Source organism: Rhinoraja longicauda, chromosome 12, assembly GCF_053455715.1.
Source record: "Rhinoraja longicauda isolate Sanriku21f chromosome 12, sRhiLon1.1, whole genome shotgun sequence".
NCBI lineage: Eukaryota > Metazoa > Chordata > Chondrichthyes > Rajiformes > Arhynchobatidae > Rhinoraja > Rhinoraja longicauda.
Window position 1 is genome coordinate 3359186 of NC_135964.1, and position 17468 is coordinate 3376653.

Consider the following 17468-nt stretch of genomic DNA (forward strand, 5'->3'; position numbering starts at 1 on the left):
TGCCGCAGGAAATTTTAACTGTGAGTGTAAAATGGACACTTGTCTGTTGCTGGGATCTGATCAACCCTTAATACAGAAACAAAATTTCTAGTATATTTAAGGTTGTGGCAAAATTTGATTGTTAAAATTTTGGTTTTGTAAAGCAAAATTGCCATCAAACTATCTAGTATCGTTGTATAAAAATGTACTGCTGTTCTTATCTGACGATGTTTCTAATTTGCTGGTCAGGGTTGCTTAGCTGGATGCAAAGTATAGCATTGTAATCTAAAGGCTACCCACTTCTGCTCATACATGACAGTTCTGTTTCTCATCTTTGTTTACTTTCTGAGAGTGTCATTTTAATGCTGAATTTGGCCAGTGTCATGCTATAAATCCAGGAGATGGCAGAGAAGATTTATTAGACTGGCATCAGTGAGCCAAAATTTCATTTACTTTATAAGACTGGAAAGGGGTGTTATTCTCCCTCGAATAGAGGAAATTTATTGGGGATGCTCAAATTCTTGGAAGGAATTTGTCGTGTCAATCATAAGAAATTCTTTCCAGTGGCAGGTGGATTAGCAATGTTAGAACAGAGTGCAAGGTAATTCAGAAAATAATCAAAGTTGAGATGCAGTAAACGTTTGTTTGACATATCATGCTGTGATCTGTAATTTAGTGGTGCTGGAAGCAGATCTTGTCATAACCAAAGAGAACCAAAGAAATAATAGAGAGGTATGTGGCAAGTGCAGTGAATGAAGATTGATAATTAGGTTACCTCTTACAAAAAGGTGACAGAGGTATGATGTTCTATGAGAATGCTTCCCTGTCCAGCGACCTTGAAATTCAGTTAACACATCATGCATTTTCCATTTGATGTAACTTTCATAAATAAAATAAATGCCAGAATGTGATGCAACATTCAAAGTAATTATGTAAATTAATGTTTTTCATTCTGATATGAGACCCTCGTTGCATTCAGCGAATGAATGTTAATATAGAAACCATGATAGCTTTGCTACTTGCACTGCTGCATGCTATAGGTAACTGCTCATCAACATGAGGTGGTTTTAAATGCAATGCAGTTTTCACAACAGGATTTACAAAGCTGTTTGTACTGTCCAGAACAAATGAAAACCTGGTAATGATTTATGATTAAAACAGAAAATGTTTTAGATACTCAGCTCAAAGAGCATTTATGGTGAGCGAAAGAGGATTTCATTGGATGAGCTTTCATCAGAATGTATGCAATTTGATTGCACATTTTATCTCTTTCTATATTCTTTTGGGATTTGGCTAGCACTTTTAAACCTATCTTTTGCCCTCTACAGATGATACCTCCAAGAGGTTGTGCTTACATTGTGATGGTTCATAGACAAGATGCATATCGAGCCTTACAAAAATTTGGCAGAGGAACATTCAAAGTTAATCAAAAGCCTATAAAGGTATGTATTGTGCAGAGGCTAAAACGAATGGTTTGCTAAACTGAAGCTCACGTCTCATGTATTAGTGACTTAAGGAATTGATTTTGTTCTCCACAGCATTTATGGGGGGAAAAGTAAATATTCTCCATAGCATTTATGGAAGATATCCATTGTTAGTAGATCTCACTGTTAATTCCGTTGTGATGTAAAATGTCCAACAAGTGTGCTAGAATTAGGACAGAAATACTTTTTTCAGGCTACTTTTTTGTTTACTAAACCGTAAAATTAAAGATCAGAAATGATCAGAACTGTAATATGCATTCTTCCGTTATATTGTTTCTGAAATTATTTCTGTAATGCTCTATGCAGAAGGAATGCTTATAAGACCAGTACTGGATAGTTTAGGGGGCAGGCCTCATAACCTTCCACACCAGGACAAATGAAATATCCTTGGATATCGAGCAATATAAAATGATGCAAATAATGTTTACTCCCCACCCCCCCCCTAGATTGCCTGGGCCTTAAACAAAGGAATGAAAGCGGAATACAAGCAGTTTTGGGATGTGGAGCTTGGGGTCTCTTATGTTCCTTGGGATAAAGTTAAACCAGAAGAACTGGAGCGTTTGTGTGAAGGAGGAATGTTGGACAACGAAACACTTTGTCCAGGTAAGTGACATCAATTCTGAGTGCTTTTTCCAGTCTGCCTTTTCAAGAATGAGGGTATGTGGAACATGTCGGCCATTTTTCATAAATAACATTAACATTTTTTATGGTACAGGTCCTCCCCTGGTTATAGTATGGTAACAGTTTACAAATTGGAAACATGGCTGCAACCAGAATGCCTACACGGATAGATGCCTGCAGCTCTGCTGGATCTGACATATCTATCCCATTGGACGGCAAAACCCTCATTTGTATGTGCGGACGGCACATAAGTCAAGTGTTCATGACGTGGGGAGGCCTTGTACTAAAACGACAATAAATCCCTAGGCATTGGCAGTTTACATCCAAAAAATTTTAAAGAAGCACAAGCTATCATCTTCCAAAATTTAAATGGTTCCCATAGATTACAACTTCACTACTTCAGGAGTGAAAAAAATTGGAATAATTGACCAATTAGCCTGGCATTAGCAATAGAGAAAACCTGGAATGTGTTTGGGCAGTTGATGGTAGAGCACATGTGAATTTATAGAAGGAAAATTATTACAGATGAAAAAGGAAGAGAGGGTTGATATCTGATTTGGTTTTTAGAAAGCATTTAATAGTTTTGCCGCATATGAGATGAATTAGAATGCATGCTTGTAGCAATATTGGTTTCAAGATTTATTGAGGGCAGAAAAGGGTGTTGGGAATTTTTGAGTTGGGAGACTATCACTAAAGGTTACTACAGGGCTTGGTCCTGAATTGCCACAAGTTCACAACCTATTTCAGTGATTTGGTGAGGGCATGAAATGTAGCATTTCCCGGCTTATTGGATATACCACACTTCATACTAGCAATGTGGCTTGCAAGTAGAATACAGAGTGTCTTTGCGTGAAAAAACAAAATTTGTCAGTGTGTGGAGGCGCAGCAGAAGGAATGTGATATGAAAAATACTAAGTCATTCAGTTTAGTGTTTTGTTCATTTATTTGGACCTGATAAAGTAAGTTGGAACCTGATGAAATTGCCTGATTTTAATTACCACTGAAAGCACAATGAATGTGAGGGGCTGATGTACAGAATAAGAGACAGTGCTGGAGTAACTAAGTGGGTCCAGCATCATCTCTGGAGAACAAGGATAAGTGGCGTTTCGGGTCAGGCCCCTTCAGGCATATTGTGGTGGTGGTGGGGGGGGGGGGGGGGGGGGGAGAGCGTGAATACAGGTTTTAATGGGGAGGGGGCGGGGGGGATGGGGTTTTGTAAATGGTTGAATCGAGGCCAGAGATTAAAAGATAGAATGTGTGGGGCAAAAAGATTGAGTCTATGCATGGTCTCACCAATGTAAAGGAGGTCACATTGGGAACAACGGATGCAGTAGATGAGGTGAGAAGAAATCTGTTTTTTTTACAGGCTTGTGGCTGACACATTCAAGAAACTAAATTTTTAGTGCACAACCAATGAGAAATATGTGTCTGTTGTCGGAACACACATTTGGTCTTTTCAATGCCTAAAAGAAACAAACAATTCTATTTCTTCTTCAGTCACCTGTGGAATTCATGTCACATTTGATTCATAGAAACATAGAAAATGGGTGCAGGAGGAGGCCATTCGGCCCTTCGAGCCAGCACCTCCATTCATTGTGATCCTGGCTGATCATCCACAATCAATAACCCGTGCCTGCCTTCTCCCCATATCCCTTGATTCCACTAGCCCCTAGAGCTCTATATAACTCTCTTAAATCCATCAAGTGATTTGGCTTCCACTGCCCTCTGTGGCAGAGAATTCCACAAATTCACAACTCTGGGTGTAAAAGTTCCTTCTCAGATTCCTTTCTGTATTTGCATTAGAATGGAAGAATATTACAAAGCCACCAGCAGCTGTCGTTGAAACATCTGAAAATGGCAGTACAGCAGTAACACAGTCAGAAGAAATGCCGCCGACCTCCATACCCATGCCAACGCAGGTAAGAATGAACAGTTAATCATATATTTAGCTGAGGTAAATAAATCTTTCCATGAGACAAGTAGAGGAATTCTGATTCTGTTACATAGTGTTAAGTCATCTGGAGTTCCAGAAATGTACAAGAAGGTTGGTTCTTCTATATTTATATATTTCCTCGGATAATATGTCCAGTTACCTTTGTTTACGTGGACTTTTGCGAAAATAAACCTCTCCAGCAGGCCCAGCAACCCTACCCCACCTGATCCAAACCCTGCGGGCCTGGCAACACTGCGTGCAAACCTCTCCTGCGGGCACGGCAACCCCCGTTGGGTGCAACCAACCTTCTCCACGGCAACCCTCCCCCAACTAACGATCCGTGGGCCTGTTGTCGGCTGGGGAGTGTCCCCCGGGGGCCGTGCGCGGGCGAGGAGGGACAGGAAAGGGGAGAGGGAGCCACTCACGTCGGCCCCAATCGGCTAGATCGAGCCTTGGACCCGTTGGGTGGAAACCTCTCCTGCAGCAGCAGCTCGGCGGCCATAGCCATCTTGCTTGACCTTCTGCTGCCTCGCTGCTTCATGGGAGGAAGGTCAGGCGTGGGGCGCGCCGGGACGGGTGCCGGTCCTCCCGGGGGAGTGCATTCATTAAAGTTTCAGCTCGACCACTCAGGGTAAAATGGAAAAGTGATTTTTTGAACTTTAAAGTTTAAAAAGTGAAAAGCTTAGAAAATATAACAAACATTTGAACCCCAGGACAACGGTGAGTAAGGTGGGCCTAAAATTGTGGCGCTATCGTGTACTGTTTTGGCTGTATTTTGGGAACAAATCGATCCACAAACACACAAGATGACAGTTTTAGTAATATATACTGGACCAAGTTGGGTCCAAATCCAGCACCCCCTCCCCCCCCCCCCCTATGCCCCCCACCCTCCTTCCTCCACCCCTCCCCTCCACCTCTCCCTTCGCACCTGCCTCGGCCAAACCGTGGAGCTGTTGCCAGGCAGGTAGTGACCGCGTGGCTGTGGGCGGGCAAGGGGGGACAGGGAAAAAGCACTGACCTCGACCCCGTTCTTCCTGCGGAGCCGAAGCTTCCCCTGCAGCTCGGCTGCGATCGGCGGGGAACGGTGGCGACGGCATGCACCCGTTGCCAGGCAGGGAGTGGGTGGGCGAGAGTGGACAGGGAGAAGGCACTGACCTTGGCCCAATTCCTCCTGCCAGCCGGGCATGAAGCGGAAGCCTCTCCTGCAGGGGAGCGGCGCGGACGGCCCTCTTGTGGGACCCTCTGCTGTGCGCTGCACCATGAGAGGAAGGTCAGGCGCGGGGCACGCCGGGACAGGTGCTGGTCCTCCCGCCGGTCCTCCGGGGGGGGGTGGGAGCGCATTTATTAAAGTTTATTCAGTAAATTGTTTTTAAAAAGTAATAAAAGTGGGTTTATTCCTTCCACGGTGGAATGGTGGTGGGGCATGATCACAATGAATGGCCTCCTCCTGCACCTGTTTTCTATGTTTCTAAATATCACTGTAAAACTTGTTATTGCAGATGCCTGGAGTTCAGCCAATGCCAGCTGTTAATAGACTCCAACCTCCGAACTATTCATCAATTCCGCCACCTACTTTTAATCCTGGAGTGCCACCGCCGCCACCACCACCGCCACCACCTCCATTTATGCGTCCTGGTTTCAATCCAGTCCAGCCACCACCCGGTATGTCACATCATAGAATCTTTAGCAGTGGCTGAGAAGTGTCTGCACTTACAACACTCAGCAAGATAGTATGCTGGCTGCCTTAAGAGAAATAATTGTGACTAAATGTTGCCTTTTAATCTTATAAGGTACCATCCATTTTCTATTTGGATGTTTTGCAACAAATCATTTGGAAGTGAAAGATTTTTGGTGAAAGCGGTGTTTACAAACTAACAATACAGAGGGAGAGATTAATAGGGAAGAGATGCTTGATTTCTGTGATTGATCATTTGGACTGCTGTGACATATTTAAAATGGATCTTGCAGAATACATGGGATAGACACAATTCAATGGGAGAGAAGGCTCTCCTGAGTGTATGAGCTGATAAGTCTCCAGATCCTGATGGGGCTTCTTCATTGTCTGAGATGGAGTGTTTGGTGATATAATTGGTTTTATTTTAATTCCATACAAATTGGGGAGGTTTCTTTTGCTATTGAAATTAACAAATGTTATTCAATGAGATAGAGAGAAGGCAGGAAACTACAGAAAGATGTTCATGTCATAGAGACGATGAGGATGCATAGAATAATTCAAGTTATTTGAAGAATGTCCCTGTGACTTTGAGAAAGAAATCGTGTTTGGCCATTTTGTCACATTTCTTTGAACAAACTGTGGATAAAGTGGAACTGGTGGATGTCCTGTATTTAGATTTCCAGGTGACATTTGACAAGGTGTTGCATCAAAGGATATGGCAGAAAGTAGAACACCTTGGTGCAGGAAGTGACACCGGTTTGGATAGGATAGGCTGGCAAACATGCATAAACTATTTTTTTGTGGTTGGAAAGGTGCAATCAAAGTTGTGCTACAGGGATTACTGATTACAACTGTGTACAAATTATATAAATCGTTTCGATGAATCGATTAATAGTTGTTAAACATGCTTGATAACAGGTTGGAAAGCAAAATATGGATCAGACATGAGGCTACAAAAGGATTTGTATATTGATGATAATGTGGAATTGAGGTTATAATCAGATCAGCCACAATCTTCCTAAAAGCTGGGGAGTTTTCAGGTGCCAAGTGGCTTGCCCCTAACTTGTTTGTTCAAACTAAACAGTCATATCGTGGTATTTGTAGAAGAAAATCGAAAGTTTGATGCTGAAGATCAACATTAATTAATGTTGCATTTAACGTGACTTTCTAGTTTGCTGTTTCTTATTCTAATTTGAAGCATTTGGACATCATTTCATTCTGACATTGCTTTAAACAATCTAATTGAAAAAGATTGCTATGCGGTGAGTCCTATTAAACAATAATAATATCAGAGAAAATGTGCCAGAAAATGTTGTCCTGAAAGAACACGACGTATTGATTTCCTGTTGTCACCAACAAAGCTATCGTGAGTGGAGGTTTGTGATTCTGTAGGATTCCCATTTTAGAGTGAACTTATCTTTGGTGGGTGAGTGCACTTGATGCTGAGATTTATAGATTCTTACATGCTAAGGGATATTGGAGTTTATTGTGAAGGTGGGATTAAGATTAAGGATTGACCAGATTTCAAATCAAACCCAAAGCATACTCATTGTGTCTGACATCTCACTATCTTTGCTCATGTGATTAAAGAATGAAAATTTAAGTGAAATTGCTACTATTCTGTTCAAAAAGCATGCCTCTAGATAGCCTCAGAAATTGTTTTAAACATTTTCCTACTTCCAACGTAAGGACGATTTGCATTTTCTGAATGAAATTGATGCTCTGTGTACATTGGGCCCTTGCCTGTTAAATATTTTATGCCACTAGCAATTTTTAATTAAAGCATGCAAATGTAATGTGCGTTGAAACCCATGAGGGAATTTTAACCTATATATCAAATTTTTGGCTAGTGATTTGTGAATTCTGTGAGGGTGAATTTCCATTACTGAATAGAGCAATGTAGGGATTGCCTGAATGATCCAAGTGTAAACTCGATGTTGTTTGCAGTAGTAGTTCAGTGAAAGATCCAGCAGTGTGTCTTTCATACACATGCTCCTTCAGGTTCTCCAAACTGAAGAATTTCTTGGGCCAAGAAATTATTTTATAGTCCAGATATGAATTATTTGGTTATTTTTTTTGTGGTGACATTTTTATTACGTACTATCAGTAAGACTAAATGGTTCAATTTGTGCAAATTAGCTTTGCATAATACAAATTAAAACCAAATTTAACACATATAACACATAATCCTCTGATATTTTGTACAAAATTATACAAAAGGAATGGGTTGAACCTCAACGGGCGGAGGACCAACATCCTGGCAGGCAGGTTTGCCACTGCCTCATGGGTGGTTTTAAACTAAATAGTGAGGGGGGAGGGGGGAGGGGGTTTCAAATGGGATAGACAAGGATGGAGCTAAAGGGAAAGAGAGTATAGGAATAATTAAGAAACACCCCACAGTTAACGGGACAGAAAGCTCACGAAGCAATAGGAGAGAATGGCCAAGTGTAATAGAAATCAATGTGGAGGCTGAGATGAGCAAAGGATTAAAAGTACTATATATGAATGCGCGAAGTATAAGAAGTAAAGTGGATGAGCTTGAGGCTCAGTTAGAGATTGGTAGGTATGACATTCTGGATTACAGAGACGTGGCTGCAGAAGGATCAGCACTGGGAACTGAATATTCAGGGTTATACGTCCTATAGAAAGGACAGGCAGGTGGGCAGAGGAGGTGGGGTAGCTCTGTTGGTAAGGGATGGAATTCAGTCCCTTGCGAGGGGTAACTTGGGACTGACGATGTAGACTAGTCACTGAAAGTTGGCGTGCAGGTACAGCAGGCAGTGAAGAAAGCGAATGGCATGTTGGCCTTCATAACGAGAGGATTTGAGTACAGGAGCAAAGAAATCTTTCTGCAATTGTATAGGCCCATGGTGAGACCACATCTGGAGTATTGTGTGCAGCTTTGGTCTCCTAATTTGAGGAAGGACATCCTTGCTATTGAGGCAGTGCAGCGTAGGTTCATGAGGTTAATCCCTGGGATGGAGGGACTGTCATATGAGGAAAGATTGGAAAGACTAGGCTTGTATTCACTGGAGTTTAGAAGGATGAGAGGGGATCTTATAGAGACGTATAAAATCATAAAAGGACTAGACAAGCTAGATGCAGGAAAAATGTTCCCAATGTTGGGGGAGTCCAGAACCAGGGGGACACAGTCTAAGAATAAAGGGGAGGCCATTTAAAACTGAGGTGGAAAGAAACTTTTTCACCCAGAGAATTGTGAATTTGGCAGATGGCAGTGGAGGTCAATTCACTGGATGAATTTAAGAGAGTTAGATAGAGCTCTAGGGGCTAGTGGAATCAAGGGATATGGGGAGAAGGCAGGCACAGGTTACTGATTGTGGATGTTCAGCCATGATCACAATGTGGTTAATTTAACACATATAACACATAATCCTCTGATATTTTGTACAAAATTATACAAAAGGAATGGGTTGAACCTCAACGGGCGGAGGACCAACATCCTGGCAGGCAGGTTTGCCACTGCCTCATGGGTGGTTTTAAACTAAATAGTGAGGGGGGAGGGGGGAGGGGGTTTCAAATGGGATAGACAAGGATGGAGCTAAAGGGAAAGAGAGTATAGGAATAATTAAGAAACACCCCACAGTTAACGGGACAGAAAGCTCACGAAGCAATAGGAGAGAATGGCCAAGTGTAATAGAAATCAATGTGGAGGCTGAGATGAGCAAAGGATTAAAAGTACTATATATGAATGCGCGAAGTATAAGAAGTAAAGTGGATGAGCTTGAGGCTCAGTTAGAGATTGGTAGGTATGACATTCTGGATTACAGAGACGTGGCTGCAGAAGGATCAGCACTGGGAACTGAATATTCAGGGTTATACGTCCTATAGAAAGGACAGGCAGGTGGGCAGAGGAGGTGGGGTAGCTCTGTTGGTAAGGGATGGAATTCAGTCCCTTGCGAGGGGTAACTTGGGACTGACGATGTAGACTAGTCACTGAAAGTTGGCGTGCAGGTACAGCAGGCAGTGAAGAAAGCGAATGGCATGTTGGCCTTCATAACGAGAGGATTTGAGTACAGGAGCAAAGAAATCTTTCTGCAATTGTATAGGCCCATGGTGAGACCACATCTGGAGTATTGTGTGCAGCTTTGGTCTCCTAATTTGAGGAAGGACATCCTTGCTATTGAGGCAGTGCAGCGTAGGTTCATGAGGTTAATCCCTGGGATGGAGGGACTGTCATATGAGGAAAGATTGGAAAGACTAGGCTTGTATTCACTGGAGTTTAGAAGGATGAGAGGGGATCTTATAGAGACGTATAAAATCATAAAAGGACTAGACAAGCTAGATGCAGGAAAAATGTTCCCAATGTTGGGGGAGTCCAGAACCAGGGGGACACAGTCTAAGAATAAAGGGGAGGCCATTTAAAACTGAGGTGGAAAGAAACTTTTTCACCCAGAGAATTGTGAATTTGGCAGATGGCAGTGGAGGTCAATTCACTGGATGAATTTAAGAGAGTTAGATAGAGCTCTAGGGGCTAGTGGAATCAAGGGATATGGGGAGAAGGCAGGCACAGGTTACTGATTGTGGATGTTCAGCCATGATCACAATGAATGGCGGTGCTGGCTCGAAGGTCCAAATGGCCTCCTCCTGCACCTATTTTCTATGTTTCTATTTTCGCCATCTCCAATGGAATCCCATCACTAGTCACATCTTCCAATCTCCACTCCTTTCCGCCTTCCACAGAGACTGTTCCCTCTGCAATTCCCTGGTTAATTCATCCCAAACCACTCCCTCCCCAGGTACTTTCCCCTGCAACCATAGGAGATGCAACACCTGTCCCTATACCCCCACCCTCGACTCTGTCTAGGGACCTTGACAGTTCTTTCAGGTTAGGCCGAGGTTCACTTGCAACTCCTCCAACCTCATCGACTGTATCCGTTATTCAAGTTGTGGACTCTTGTGCACTGGTGAGACCAAACGTAGACTGGGTGATCATTTCACTGAACACCTTCGCTCAGTCTGCCTGGACCTACCCAGTTGCCAAACACTTTAATTAATTCCCCTTTCCATCCCACACTGACTTTTCTGTCCTGGGCCTCCTCCAATGTCAGAGTGAGGCCAAACGCATATTGGAGGGACAGCACCTAATTTTGCTCTTGGCCAGCTTACAACCCAGCGAATGAGTATTGATTTCTCTAACTTCAAGTAACCCTTGCATCCCCTCTCTCTGTCCCTCCCCCACTCAAGGCATTGTACTAGTTTCAAAGTTGTCTTGTTGAGTCTCATTAACTGTAACTCATTTTCACCTAGCCCACAGCTAACAATGGCCTGTTTCCTTTATTATCGTTACTTTTTTGCATATCTTTAATTAGTTTGTTCTATATCTCTCTATATCACCATTAATGTCTGTCGTTTGTTTCCCTTTCCCCGACTCTCAGTCTGAAGAAAGGTCTCGACCCGAAACGTCACCTGTTCGTTTTTCCATAGATGCTGTTTGACCCGCTGAGTTATTTTTTGTGTCGGTTAAAACCAGCATCTGCAGTTCCTTCCTACACAAAACCAAATTCATGCTTGTTAACATTTGTAGCTAACTAGAATAAATTACTTTTAACTGCTCCCTTTAACTGTATTTCTGCATATTTCGTCTCTGCAAACCCCTCACAACTTTCCACTGAACAAAACTGGTAGAAGTAATTGAATTTAACAGTAAAGGAGGTCATTATTTTGCTAATTGAGCCTGTGCTGGCTCTCAGAAACAGTTACAATTTTTTGATTAGTATCGCTTTTTTGCCTTTATTCTCATAACCATTCTCATTGTTCACCTTATTTTCTGGATCTTAATCAGAAATGTAGGCTCTGCCTTTCTAGGACGATGGTTAGGGTTTGCATTTACCTCCTAAGGCTTAGTTACTGCTTATTCATCATGCTCCTCACATCTTTGATATCTTTTGTAAAATATATGTCAACATTAAAAAAATTAAGAATTTTTTTTTGAGAAATAATCTAATTAATCTTAAACTGTGACATTTTAGGATAAATTGTTGGGCATAATTTTAGAATCTTCTTATTGAAAGATCAATTGTAATTTTTCATGAGAAAAATCAATTAAAAAATATATTTTTGTCCTTTCAGGTTACATGCCACCCGGTGCTATGCCTCCACTGAGTACTGCAATGCCCATTGGAAATACAGGAACTAACATTCCAACAAGTGAGACATCCCATCTTCCTGGTTAGTTATTTCCCATTACTTCATTTTGTTTTTTATATATTTTCCTAAATCGTGAATATGTTTTTTCTAAAGTTATCTATGTTATTTTTTAAAAAGAAAATGGCACTTTTCAGGCTCTGTATTAACTATCAAAATCCTCTTCATATTAATCATAGCAGCATGTATTGTGCAAGCTACTTTCCCTTCAACCTGTTAATAATGACAATTAAAATCTGCAGGAACTTGCAAACATGAAGTGAAAACAAAAAATTCCGCTACTATTAACTGTTCTAATCAGGCTGGGGTAATTGTGAAGGGAATTTAGTTAAGATGAGGCACAAATCTTTTTTCCAACTTTCTGAAAATGACCTCACCATTTGAACATTTTCTTAATTGCTTCAAAATAGATTTGTAATGTGAATTTGATTTTCCTCTGTTCTGACCGAGGTGAGGTGAACATTTCCAGAGTCCCAGAAGAAGCAAGGTTTTCTGAGACTCAGCTGTTCTGCCTCAGTAAATCAGCTTTTGGACAAAGAGTGTCTTTGCATCCATTGACCTTTGCCAGGGTCATCAGGTTCTCCCCTCATGGCACTGGTACTCATGCCTTCAGGTTTGGCCACGGACCAATGAAAATATATAATAATCACACAAAAGCTTTCAGGATAGAGGGAGGTTAAGTGCCACCATTGTGCTTGTGCCAGGTCTTAGGAAGAATATATTGATTGATTGAAAGGCACAGCATTGAAACAGGTTCTTTGTCGTCGTCCCCAAGTCCATGCCAATCTGTTCACAATAATCCCATGTTATCCCACTTTCACATCCACTTCCTACACACTAGGGACAATTTACAAAGGCCAATTAACCTACAAACCTGTATACATTTCTGATCTGGAAAGAAACCTGAGCATCCTGAGGAAACCCACGTGGTCACAGGGAGAATGGGTAAACTACACACAGACAGCACCCAAGGTCAAGATTGAACCCAGGTCTCTGGTGCTGTGAGGTAACAGCTTTACCAGCTGTGCCACTGTGCTGTCCCTATAGATGTGCTTGGTTCCATATCCCTGCTTTTTATTCATGGTCTCCATGATTTTGGCCTCCATATTATTGGAAAATATAATTAATCAAGAGTGCAGAAAGATTCACAAGGATGCTGCTTGGATTGGCAGGCTTGAGTTGTAAGGAAAGATTTCCTTTGGAGTGAAGGAGACTGAAATGATAGAGGTATATAAAATATGAAAGGCATAGAATCCAGGGTCTGTTCCCAAGGTAGGGGTGTTTAAAACCAAAGGGCAGGGAATCTGAGGGGTAAACTGTTCATACAGAGTAGTCTTATTTGGAATGAGCTGCCAGAGGTTATGCTGGAGGCGAATGCAGCATTTAGAGAGCATCTGGATAGGTACTTGAATGACCCAGGCATAGACGTATATGGAATTAATGCAGGCAAGTGGGATTAATTGGCATGATGGTTGGTAGAGATTAAGTGGGATGATATGTTATGCAATTCTGACTGTGGAGTCTCTCATCGTCTTGAACCTTCCTAGACAATCATCCCATCAGCTTCTCTCTTCCAAGAGCAGTCCTAAAGCCTCTCAGCCTTCAAATGTTCATGAAGTTCTGCAAAGAATACTTTCACGCTCAATTGAATGAGTATTGTCAGCACTATTTTTGTGCCCCAATATATGTCATTACCGACCAGAAACGTCACCGACTCATGTTCTCCAGAGATGCTGCCTGACCAATGACAAATGCAAAGACAAATGTGGGTCCCTTGAAGGCAGAAACAGGTGAAATTATTATGGGTAACAAGGAAATGGCAGAAGAGTTGAACAGGTACTTCGGATCTGTCTTCACAAAGGAAGACACAAATAATCTCCCAGGTCAGAGGATCAAGGGAGACAGAGTAACTGAAAGAAATTTGACTTAGGTGAGAAATAGTATTGGGTAGACTGAAGGCTGATAAATCCCCAGGGCCTGATAGTCTGCATCCCAGGGTACTCAAGGAGGTGGCTCTAGAAATCGTGGACGCATTGGTGATCATTCACCATTGTTCTATAGATTCAGGATCAGTTCCTGTGGATTGGAAAGCTAACGTTATCCCTCTTTTCAAGAAAGGAGAGAGAGAGAGAGAGAGAGAGAGAGAGAGAGAGAGAGAGAGAGAGAGAGAGAGAGAGAGAGAGAGAGGGAGGGAGGGAGGGAGGGAGGGAGGGAGGGAGGGGGGGGGGGAGGGAGGGAGGGAGGGAAGGAAGGAAAGGAGGAAGGGAGGAAAGAAAGAAAGAAAGAAAGAAAGAAAGAAAGAAAGAAAGAAAGAAAGAAAGAAAGAAAGAAAGAAAGAAAGAAAGAAAGAAAGAAAGAAAGAAAGAAAGAAAGAAAGAAAGAAAGAAAGAAAGAAAGAAAGAAAGAGAGAAAGAAAGAAAGAAAGAAAGAAAGAAAACAGGATATTATAGACCAGTTAGCCTGACATCAGTGGTGGGAAAGCTGCTGGAATCAATTATTAAAGAGGTAACAACGGCACATTTGTGTAGCGGTAAAAGGATTTGTCCAAGACAGCATGGATTTATGATGGGAAAATCCTGCTTGACTAATCTTCTGGAATTTTTTGAGGATATGACAAGTAAAGTGGATGAAGGAGAGCCAGTGGATGTAGTGTATCTAGACTTTCAGAAAGCCTTTGTTGTGGTCCCACACGGGAGATTGGTGAGCAAAATTGGAGCACATGATATTGGGTATTGACATGGATAGAGAATTGGATGGCAGACAGGAAGCAATGAGTAGGAATAAATGGGTCCTTTTCAGAATGGCAGGCAGTGGCGAGTGGAGTGCCGCAACTATTTACAATATATATTAATGATTTGGATGATGGAATTAGAAGTAACACTAGCAAGTTTGCAGATGACACAAAGCTGGGTGGCAGTGGGAACTGCGGAGGATGTTAGGAGGTTGTAGGGTGACCTGGACAGGTTAAGTGAGGGGCAGATGCATGGCAGAAGCAGTATAACGTAGATAATTTTGAGGTTATCCACTTTGGTAGCAAAAATAAGGAGGCAGATTATTATCTCAATGGTGTCAGATTAGGTAAAGGGGAAGTGCAGCGAGACCTGGATGTCCTTGTACACCAGTCACTGAAAGTAAGCGTGCAGGTACAGCAGGCAGTGAAGAAAGCTAATGGCATGTTGCCCTCATAACAAGAGGATTTGAGTACAGGAGTAAAGAGGTCCTTCTGCGGTTGTATAGGGCCCTGGTGAGACCACATCTGGAGTATTGTGTACAGTTTTGGTCTAATATGAGGAAGGACATCCTTGCTATTGAGGCAGTGCAGCGTAGGTTTACGAGGTTAATCTCCGGGATGGTGGGACTGTCATATGAGGAAAGATTGGAAAGACTGCGCTTTTATTCACTGGGGTTTAGAAGGATGAGAGGGGATCTTATAGAGACATATACAATTATATAAGCACTGGACAAGCTAGATGCAGGATAAATGTTCCCAATGTTGGGGGAGTCCAGAACCAGGGGCCACAGTCTAAGAATAAAGGGAGGCCATTTAAAACTGAGGTGAGAAGGAACTTTTTCACTCAGAGAGTTGTGAATTTGTGGAATTCTCTGCTACAGAAGGCAGTGGAGGCCAATTCACTGGATGAATTTAAAAGAGAGTTAGAGCTCTAAGATCTAGTGGAATCAAGGGGTATGGGGAGAAGGCAGGCACAGGTTAGTGATTGTGGATGATCAGCCATGATCACAATGAATGGCAGTGGTGGCTCGAAGGGCCAAATGGCATTCTCCTGCATCTATTTTCTATGTTTCTATGACCCGTTAAGTTACTCCAGCACTTTGTGTCTACTTTTTGTAAACCAGCATCTGCGGTTCCTTGTGTCACCACTTGTCAGACCTGTTCTGTCCTGCCCTCACTCTCTTTTACATATTTTTTCACCCAATCTACAGTCAGGCTGAAGAAGGATCCCTCTCTGAAACATCACTTGTCCATTCCCTCCACAGATGCTGCCAGGCCGGCTGACTTCCTCCAGTCTGTATTTAGCTCTGACTCTCACATTGGATAGTTACATCTGATGGATGAAGTTCGCTTCAATGCACTGGAAAATCTCTGCACCTTTTATAGTCCTAATTCTGTTATTTTTGCAGTTAATGTTAGAATAGTTGAGTCAGTCTGAGGATGGGTCTCGACCCGTAACGTCACCCATTCCTTCTCTCCTGAGATGCTGCCTGACCTGCTGAGTTACTCCAGCATTTTGTGAATAAATACCTTCGATTTATACCAGCATCTGCAGTTATTTTCTTAGAATAGTTGAAATCATCGCCCATTTAATGCCTCATTATTTTTGTACTTGTGAAACTTACTTGCACTTCAACATATTTGCACTTCTATTTACTTCTGTTCAACTTCCGAAAGTGTGATTTCTTTCTGTTTTGAAATGCACTTTAATGCAATTGGCCTTGTTTGTTGATCTTTATGGTATTCCATGTTTTATCACTGGATTGCCTTTTGTAATCGTGTCACTGTATTCTAATTTTACTTCTTCTCATTATTGCACCTGAAAAGGCTATGCCCAAAAATATTGTGCCATTGCTACCCATCTCTAAGTAACGGTAATAGCACCAAGCACTCGTGCCTTATTTCTGTGCTCTGCTGATCGTTGCTGCTATTAGAGTATATACACAGTTAAACCTTGTCATATTTTTCTTTTTTATTCTGTCTTTTTCTTCTGATGCCTTCTAGTTTTGTTTGCTGAGTGCCTTCTTCGTCAAGGTTTGCCTCTTCTTTCTAAAACTGCTTTCCCACAAAACAATTCTGATTTCTCTGCCTCCTTGGGATTCTGATTCTGGTCCTTTTGAGATATTGGATTCTAGTCTATCTGACTTGCAGAATGACAAAATTCCCATCTTCCAGTAATCCGGATACCCCAGAGATCTCCAGCCATTCCTCTTGGACCATTTCTTCAGCTATGTTTTCATGTCCATGAAGCATGACTTTTGGTTGTACACTCACTGATGTTGACACAGGCATTAGAGGAACAACATACCATTGCAGAATCATGTCTGACCACAGAATCTCCTGTTTGTCCTACTGACCATTGTTTCCCCAAGCACTGTTGCTCTAGCCCAGGACTTTCCATGCCCAGGACATGCGGATTACTCATGGAGAACTTTGACTATGAGGAACTATCATACCCTGAGGAACTATCATGCTCTCTAGTTATCAGAAGCAAATGATTGTTAGAGAGTGCAGCCTGCACTACCTGCATTTGTTTTCTTCCCAGAGCTTCTCATTCCCTTTTTGCCTGCAGAAGATTAAAATGTTGAAATGTGATTTTGAAATGTTACTCATAAGGCTGTTTGGATTTTAGGGCATTAAAGCAACGACGTCAAAAATCCAGACTAAAAATAGCTTTGAGTCTGTGGTTCACCAATGCCAGCAAAATCTTGGGCAAGGATTGCACATTATTATATCAGATCAGTGAGATTGTCAGCATAGTATTTGTACATTTTATAAAATTATCAACCACTGGAAAATTAACTCATTCTTTCGATTCAAGTTCTGCAATTTCTAGTGTCCCAGATGTGGCACACACTTTAGGAAAAAATTGCACTCTAG

General features: G+C 42.0%; 1 protein-coding gene across 3 annotated transcripts in view; it reads left to right on the forward strand.

Moving 5' to 3' along the window:
• Positions 1-17468, forward strand: part of scaf4a (SR-related CTD-associated factor 4a) — a 100280-nt gene that overhangs the window by 76950 nt on the left and 5862 nt on the right. For all 3 annotated transcript variants that reach the window (XM_078408884.1, XM_078408885.1, XM_078408883.1), the window contains exons 14-18: positions 1308-1421; positions 1910-2066; positions 3888-4003; positions 5517-5679; positions 11783-11881. In XM_078408884.1, the coding sequence (XP_078265010.1) occupies positions 1308-1421; positions 1910-2066; positions 3888-4003; positions 5517-5679; positions 11783-11881 (649 nt within the window). The remainder of the gene's footprint in view (positions 1-1307; positions 1422-1909; positions 2067-3887; positions 4004-5516; positions 5680-11782; positions 11882-17468) is intronic.